Source organism: Micropterus salmoides, unplaced genomic scaffold (assembly GCF_014851395.1).
Source record: "Micropterus salmoides isolate LMB-PRFRI ecotype aquatic unplaced genomic scaffold, ASM1485139v1 Ms_hic_scaffold_1220, whole genome shotgun sequence".
Lineage (NCBI taxonomy): Eukaryota > Metazoa > Chordata > Actinopteri > Centrarchiformes > Centrarchidae > Micropterus > Micropterus salmoides.
The window spans coordinates 11,079-20,541 of record NW_024040287.1 but is presented as its reverse complement, the minus strand read 5'-3'; the positions used below and the strand labels follow the sequence as shown (position 1 = coordinate 20,541).

General features: G+C 40.6%; 1 gene segment (V, D, J or C); it reads left to right on the top strand.

Annotated features, from left to right (window-relative positions):
* Window positions 1-8,717: 8,717 nt before the first annotated feature.
* Window positions 8,718-9,463, top strand: LOC119900083. The segment is given in 2 exon segments: window positions 8,718-8,772; window positions 8,878-9,463. Coding segments are annotated over 2 exon segments (435 nt in total).

Genomic DNA, 9,463 nt, shown 5'->3' with positions numbered 1-9,463 from the left:
CTGCCATGCAAGTGGAATTGGGGGAACAGCCACTAAGAATAAGAAGAACAAGAATTATGCTAACATACTGGGCTAATCTTCAGGGACACTGTAGCTCTCACCCCGCGCTAAAGCCAGCCTAGAAGAAGTTGGGAACACAATAAAAGTAGCTGTTTCAGTTTTGGATGGGTGGGAAATGCGAAAGCAGAAAGTCTTGGCCTGTGCAGTATAAATATATCCCAGTAGTCCCATATCCAGATCTTCCTCCGTGGTTTTTTGTAAATCCATCCATTGACCTGCATGCACAGCAAATAATCAAAAAGAAACCCAAGCAAGCTCACACGGGAAGAATAGCAGAAAGTTACATAGAGCAGCACTATAGAGATAACCACATGGTCTTTACTGGTGGCTCTAAAGATCCAGAGACCGGACGGACAGGAGCTGCCATATACATCCCAGCATACAAACTAGGCATTAAAAAGAGATCATCTATCAGTATATACAGTTGAGCTTATGGCCATTTTGATGGCATTACAGTGGATAGAAGAAAATAAGGAAAGCAAGGTGGTCATTGCATCAGATAGCTGGGCAGCTCTCACCAGTATTAAATCTGTTAAGTCCTGTAGGCTGGATCTGGTATTTAGTATTCATAGCTCTCTATGTAGATTATATCATAAGGGCTGGACTGACTGCTTTGTTTGGGTTCCTGCCCATGTAGGGGTAGAAGGAAATGAAGACGCTGATATTCTGGCAAAACAAGCACTTAAATCAAAGTCAGTTGATATACAAGTTCAATTCAGTAAATCTGAAGCTAAAACAGTCATTAAAGAGAAAATGCAAAAAACTTGAACCCAGATCCCTGCTTGAGGATGAGAACAGGTGAATGAAACATACAAACATTTGGATGACCTTGGGTAAATCCAGTAAGCTAAAATAAATGACTTGAAATGAACTGTGTATGTGTTGTATTTATCCAATCATGATTTCAACTCTTCTGACTAGTACTTAAATGAACTGACTTGAAATGACATGAAATGACAAGCCATGTGTCCATTGATGCTAGCCCATATGCTAAAGGTATGCTAATGCTAAAAGTCCTATGCTAATGTTTAGCTAAGGTTAGCTCAGCATGCTAAGACCAATGCTACCGCTGGCTTAAATGAAGGCATGGGGTAGCCCCATGACACGTACTTTAATCACTTTTGTAATGTAGTTATGCATGATACTTTTAATGTATTTTTCTTGCAGTACTTGTTGAAACATTGTTCTGATGTACATTTACATTGAAGTCTAACTACGGTGTTGATTAATGTGAACTGTCCCTGTTAAATTAAATGAAAAAATAAAAATACCACTTTGATACGGCAGCTAACAGAATACAGTGAGTGAACTCAGGTAACTCAGCAAAGGCTGCACCAAAGCAACAAAGACTGACGATACTATAAAGGAGAGAGACATTTCCTTCAGACAGGGACAAAGCCAAAAGGATTACCAAGATTAAATTCAAAGCTGTGGTAGAGAATTACAGGTTTATACAGTCTTTTGGAGTCACGGTGCGCCCTACCCTCTGGATATTTCAGACACTGTCCTACTAGAGCTTTACAACAAGGCCTGTGACCACCTATGATGTGTTTTATCAGATGAGATGACAGCTATTATTCAACTGTCAAGCATACAGGTATCAGATCAGGACTCTGTGTGGACAGATACGTCATATTAAAAGACTGAGCAAAGCACCTGTAGGGGACAGAAGAATCTGATCAGGACGTCCCTAATGAAATGTCCTCCATGTTCCCAGAATAGAGAGCAGGTCTTCAGGTAGGCTTCCTTCTAGTGGGACCTGCCTCGGTCTCACAGTGGTGTGAAGAACTGAAAGTGGACATTCAGGAAACATTTCTCTGAGGCAGAGCTGCTCTGGATGCACAAATAATCTCACTGGCTGAACTGAACTTTGGTAGACAGCCAATCTCTAAAAAGGGGATTCTCTGGCCCCGCCCACTGAAGTCCAACTCAACCAATGAGATTCTTTGCGTCTCCAGAGCAGAAATGTTTGAGGAACTAAAAGCACAATCAGCTTGATGTTGAGGAGAAGGGCTGTGCAGCAGAGAGGCTGTTTAGTTTCTTCATTCTACTGCAGTGGAAGAACATTGCTCATCTGCTGTCTGTCTGGCTTTAACAACTCCAAAGACATGTTGCTTTACCTCTTTTTACTTTGCTCTCACTTCATAGGTGAGTGTTGGAACACAGATGAAAGGCTCATTAACCTGCTGGATTAACCAGATATTTGGTCTACATTTCAGAACTAGAGGTTTCTCTGTGGAAGGGAACAACTTCCATGATAGAAACAGACATTTGGTTTATTGAATGAATCCAGAAAGTCAAGAACCTCCGTTGAGTCTCTTGATGTTAGAATCTCTTGCAGACTAACTGACATGAATGACTCATTTTGCAGCCCTGGGTTCCATGAACAGCATAACGCCAGAAAGTCCAGAAGAACATGTTGCAGAGGGAGGAAACATCAACCTGACCTGTAAATATGAGGGTTTCATCAACAATATCCAGTGGTACCGACAATACCAGAGATCCAGACCAGAGTTCCTGCTCTCCATCACAGAGAGTGGATCGATTTATCCAACTGGTTCAGTTTTCTCAGCTCACATTAATAAAGAAGAGAAACGTGTGAATCTGCAGATCATCTCAGCTAAAGTGACAGACTCTGCTGTGTACTACTGTGCTGTGAAGCCCACAGTGACAGGAAACACCAAAACTCTGTACAAAAACCTTTGGAGCAAAGACAACAGAATACTCCACAACGTCCACTAGAGGGAGTCACACACTGTTAAACTGCAGTGTGATGATGAAGTCTGGATTTGTTGAAGTGGTGATAGAAGCAACTTTAAATGAAGCACTACAGATAAAACACAATAAACAAAAACAGACAGAACAGAATTTGAATCATGTATATCCATAATACTTCCAAAGTGTCTCCAATTCCACTCTAGCAGACTGTTTTCACAGACAATTGAAACACACCCTGAAGGACCTTTTTTTGTTAGTGATTGTAACCATTGCAAGCTGAAGCTGTGCTGCCTGGTTTGAAGCAATATCTAGACTGTAATACTAAACCCCCATTTGCACCTCTCACCATAATGTTGTCCATTTAATTCCCACCTACAAGTCCCTGCTCAAAAGCAGGAGAGCACAAGTAAAAGTGTACATGTTTGGAACAATGATGGCATTGAGACTTTAAAGGCGGCTTTTCCTTTAACAGCTGGGACCTCTTCCATAGCCTGGGCTTAGAGGAGGCAACAGGCACCATCTGCAGTTTTGTAGAGATGATGTGTTAACCAAGGTTATTATAGTTTTGGATTTTTCATTAGTTTTAATTTTTATTTCGTTTTGACTTTTTGGTTTTGCTAGTTTAGTTTTTATTAGTTTTAGTTTAGTTTTAGTCTTTGTCGCTGCACGATGCAGCTCAGTTCAATTTAGTTTTTTCACAAAACATTAAAATACAACGACAATCAGAACTATTTGTGAAAAGGGACACCCTTTTTCAAGCTATCTATCTATATATTTGAAGTACTGACGTATTGTCTAAATAAATACTACAAATAAATGAAGCACATGCAATCTACAGTATAATTTTTAACCTACATACAGAAAACCCTCAGATACTCAGTGGTGCCAAGAAATTCATTACCTCTATCATTCTTGGTTAAATGGGTGAAATACAATAAATGGAGGAGAAATACAATTGATGGAGAGCTAAGAAATTGGAAGATAGCGGAGGCCCCCCTTGGAGCCACGAACAACAGGTCTCTAGCAGCCTGAAGGCAAGTCTGACTGGAAAGCAGTTTGTTAATCAAAAAAGGTATTAAAACAATGTGAAGCACAAAGAGACAGGCTGGCTGAGATATCAATGACCCCGTGAAACACACACTAGCTGACATGCAGTAAATATAATGACCAGCAGACAGTTGACCCAGCAGCAAGGGGAGCTCGCACTCAATGTACAAGGGGCAAGTTCGTCTTACATGCAGGATGAGCTCCAAGCCAGACCATCAGAACAGAACAAGGAAATAAAACCACCAAGCAGTGTTAATTTCATTGACGAAGACTATGAGGAAAAATATTCGTCAACGAACCTTGTTCACAGACGAAAACTAAATAAAAACTAAATAAAAAGTCAGATATGATGACGAAGACTGTGACGAAATATAACTGACACTTTAGTCAACGAATAAAAATTAGACAAAAATATTAGGGAGGGACGAATGGAGAAGAGATTCAATCATCACTACTCTTTTTGTAGGACAAGTTTGGAAGAAATCCAATCAGAGCGAATCTCATGGCCGCCTGTAAACCGTGTGGAGCAAAGATCTCTGGGAAAAACACCACCAACTTGAAGCAACATTTACAGACGACTCATCCGGAAATACACGCGAAAGTAAGCATACATGCTAAGCTTATTTTATCAGATAAACCACCGTGTTTCCGTTAAACTTGGAATAAAATAGAAGCTAAAGGAAACCAGCTTGAGCTATACTGATTAGACGATTGTCTCGCTGAATTAATATGAGCATAAATATTAAATGTCCTCAAATTGAATCAAATGTGTAAAATGTGTATTATAGTAACGTTAGATGTTGTGGCGTTATATGACTGGACGAAGGGTGTGTGAGTGAGAGACAGAGAGAGAGGGAGAGATCTGAGGAGATTGGGCAAAAAAAAACCACAACTTGATTTCCCCTTTATTCACCCTCACAGATACAGAAGACATCTGATGACAAAGATGACCGTAGGCCAAGTGGAAATAAAGCTAGTGCTGCTAGTGCAACCCAGCAGCAGGCCACTCTACAGCTTTCCTAAGTTCTTCAAAGTACAAAACTGAATGGAAGGAACAACAGACCAAGGAGCAGGCCATAGCTAGATGGATTGGACGCACAGGTTTACCACTCACAACAATTGAAGACGAGGACTTTGTGCTAATGATGGAGATAGTAGATAGGAGACTAACAGTTCCAAAGAAAACTAAAATGAGCTATTTGATTGAAACACAGTATGAACATGAAAGACAAAAATTCAAAGAGAGACTGGCTGCTGCCCGGAGAGCTTCCATTGGCCTTGACTTGTGGACAAAAAAAGGACTGACAGCCTCCTTCCTTGCTATAAGCGCACGCTACTTTTGTGTTGAACAAAGTAAACCTGTACACATATTGTTGGCCCTTGAACAAGTAGCTCACCCACACACTGCACAGTCTATTAAGGCATGTGTGGACAAATGAATGCAAGAGTGGGGCATACCAAAGGAGAAGATCCTGACGGTAAGAACGGACAATGGGAGTAACATGGTGGCAGCCTTTAAAAACACCACAGCAGAAGAAACCAGCTCTGAGGATGACTCCCCTGGGTCCACGATGGAAAGTGACTCTGAAATTGATGACCAGCGGTGAGCCATGTTTAGTTTATTCTTTTACATCACAGTCAATTATCACATGAATGGTTTTCCCCCTGCCACACACTACATATATACAGTATGTACAGACACACACCAGCCAATTTATTAGGTTTAGACTTCTATGGTTGTCTTTTCTTCTTGTTATTAGGTACCATCATGTCGACATGGTGGTGATGTGGTGAAGCTCTTTCGCAAGTCCTCAGTTGCAACACAGAGGTTATCGGACCACACGCTGGTCAAGCACATTCAACATGGTCGCACGACTCCTCACAGTCAAAGATGCAGTCTGTCAAATCACAAATGACATGGGATGGGACAGTTTGCTTACTAGTGAGTGGCAAAAGCTTTCATCATTGCATGACTTACTGCTGCCTTTTGGGAACACACTAAAACCCTCCAGAGTGACACTGCATCTATGTCCTTAGTGGTTCCTGCCCTCTTTGATCTGCTGAGCCGCCTAACTGACTTTGCAGAGAACACTCGGTACAGAGACCTTGCCACTCTTGCAGAGAAAATGAGATCAAATCTGAACCAGCGTTTTGCTTGCCTCTTGGATTCAGCCGATGAAAAGTTCTCAGCACTTGCAGCAGCTGCCTGCTTTGTCAACCCAACTGTCTGTGAAATCCTTGTTAATGTTAATGTGGCTGATGGAAATATCCAGGAACCGCTGAAACAGGCAGAAGACTATGTGGTCAAATGCACTTTCCCTCACACAAGACAGGAGGACCAGTCTGAAGATGATGCAGAAGAAGAGGTTATTGAGGAACCAGAAGCAGCGCCATCCTCAAAGCAGCCGGTGTTTAGGTTCCTCTCAAAATGCCGCACCACAAGGCCTAAACAGAAAACCTCCACAACCAGCATCAGGCGGCAGATCATCAAGTACAAGGAAGAACTTTCACATCCCATCACTGCGGACACAGGAACAGACTTCTGGCTGGATAAGAGTGACAGTTTTTATCACAGTTTAAAACCTTTCGCGTTAGACTTGTTGGCTATGCCAGCTTCTCAAGCTTTGCAGAGAGGGTATTCAGCATCACAGGTGACCTCACAAGAGGACGGCGCAACAGAGGAAGGGTTACACTGGAGCGAAGTGCTTTCCTTAAAATGAACAGAAACAAATAGAACTGTTGTATTCACTGCTATTTACAGCATTTCCTGAAGTAGGATATGCACAGCTTGAAAGTTATTTGTTTTGTTTTTTGTTTAATATGAGAGCAGAGAGATTTTTTCGTTCCATGCAATAATGGCATTACAGCTTAGCATGTAATTCACTGATACTTGATACTTCTTTTAATTATTAACAGAAGATTATTTCATTTTGTGTGCAATGACATTACAACCAATACATATTATCTTTTACATGTTTTGTTTTCAAATCTCTTTGATTTTGCACACAATGCACAGAGTAATAGAGGATGAAGAAGAAGATGATGCTTACAGAGTTTTTTAGTTTAATGTGACATTTACCTGTATGAGAGCAGGGTTTTTTATTTACTTGAACATTAGGGAGGATGTCTTTGGTAGTGCGTGCAATGGCATTACAGCCAATACATTATTCTACATTAGAGAATTGCACTAATCTGTTCAGTTCAAAGCCTAGCAGTTATTTAACGTCTCTTGAGGTACGTGAAGATTAACAGTAGTGAAGTTTCTGTATTTAGATTGTGCAATGGCATTACAACCAATAGTTTTATTATTGTTTTTGAGAATTGCACTTTATTTTTCTTAATGTTTTTGATTTTGCACAGACAGTAGAAGACAGTAAGTTAAGGTTATCTATTTCAATAATATTCTTTCAAGATGAAGTATAATGTCATATGCATTGCATATCATTCAGGGAGGGATCTTTTTCAGGGAGCATGTTTATTTTTCAGGGAGAGCAGGCCTTATGCTTATTTTATGTGAGATTATCTTTTGTGAAAAAAACACGGTCAGTGTTTTTGACATCAAGAATTAAATAAAAATTGAATCTGTGTCTGTATTGCAGATTCAAACCTTAATACCATTTCATAACAGACTGATGGATACTTCCAATGACAGGAAGTCCACTCCACTGTAGATTTAGTCGACTAAAATCTGCTAATATTTGGTCTACTAAAACTCGACTAAGACTAAAAGACTTAAGACTAGACTAAGACTAAAACTCTTATGATATTTAGTTGACTAAACTAGACTAAGACTAAAAGATTTCAGATAGACTAAAATGTGACTAAAACTAAATGGTGTGTTATTCAATAGACTAAGACTAAATCGGAATTTGATGTTTGATAGAAAACATGTTCAAATAGCACCAACTACGCAACCGATCCCTACCTGGGTCTCCCCGACTAAGTTAGCCTCCTCCTAACGTTACATGGGGCTCTCCTCGTAACAGGAGCTGCCACCTATACGCTGCGGCCAGACGCCGCCCTCACCCGGGCTCTCTTGTGGCCTTTTATTGTGGCCAGCCTAAGGCCCGCCTGTGCAATCCCCATGCTGTCTGCTCAGCATCTTGATATGCTACACCTGTGAGGTGGATGGATTATCTCGGCAAAGGAGAAGTGCTCATTTACACAGATTCTGACAGATTTGTGAACAATATATGAGAGAAAGAGGTCTTTTGTGTACATAGAGAAAGTCTTAGATCTTTGAGTTCAGCTCATGATGAATGGGGGCAAAAACAAAAGGGTTGCCTTTATAATTTTGACTAATAACCAACCTAGCCTGGAACATCCATGTGGACAGTCTCTGTAGCAGATTACAACGACGACTGCACTTCCTGTGTCAACTTGGACTTCATGGTGTTGATCAAGATGTTTGTACAGATACGGCATCATATTCAAATACAATAATCATGGCAGCTGGTTCATTACATGTGAAGTGCACTTGTTCCGGACCTTCCTACAACTGAGTGAGTCTAGAAGTGAGATCCTTTTATTGGCCCCTCAAATCCTGTCAACCACTTGAAATCAAACTTTGCTAAGATGCTCACTGATGTTCAGCATAAATACTCTGGATACAAGATTCTGTAGTGAGGTTTTGTTCAGTTATCAGCTGACTTCAATTGAGTCCTTGTGTTTGCAAATCCTGAAAAGATGATCCATCCTTTGAACTATGCTTATAAAAGATTATACAACCTGCTGCTACCAGTCTGTTAACAGGAGGAAGTGAAAATCCAGAGCTGCGAGGAGACGGAGAGATTGAGGGAGGAGCTAAGCTGTTAGTGAACTATAGAAGAGAGAGGAACTTCCATATTCAGCAGAGTTCAATACACAAAGCAGAAACATTCCCTTTATTCAACATGCTGTCATTGGACTATTATGTACTTTCTCTACTGTTACTATCCATTCTAACAGGTATGTGAGATCCTGCTGAGAAAGTTTCATTACTAACTTTTCTGGATGGGATTCATTTGTTGAGTCTTTTACAACATGAAATAACAGAGTTATCTCTTCCTTCAGGTGTCAGCTGTGAAGAACTCACTGCAGTCAGGAATGAAGAGTTCACTTTAGAAGGCAGCTCTGTTACTCTGTCCTACACATACTCTAAAAAAGCAACTGGTAGTGATTATTTCTTCTGGTATCGACAATATCCAGGAAAACCACCAGAGTTCCTCATCTCCCACTCTGCTTCAGGAGCAGTAGGAAATGATCCAATCCCTGGACTGTCTGTTACAGTGAGTGATGATAAAACCCAAATGGATCTGCAGATCATCTCAGCTAAAGTGACAGACTCTGCTGTGTACTACTGTGCTCTGCAGCCCACAGTGACAGGAAACACCAAAACTCTGTACAAAAACCTTTGGAGCAAAGACAACAGAATACTCCACAACGTCCACTAGAGGGAGTCACACACTGTTAAACTTCAGTGTGATGATGAAGTCTGGATTTATTTCAACTTGAACAAATTCATGTATTACTGTCAATATACTGTATGTACTGTTGTACTCCAGTATTGGAGAAAAGCATGTTCACAGTTTGAAAGAAGCATGTCTATAAACTGGTTGGCATCACAGACTCTCGTCTTTATAAAAGTATTTTCTCAGTT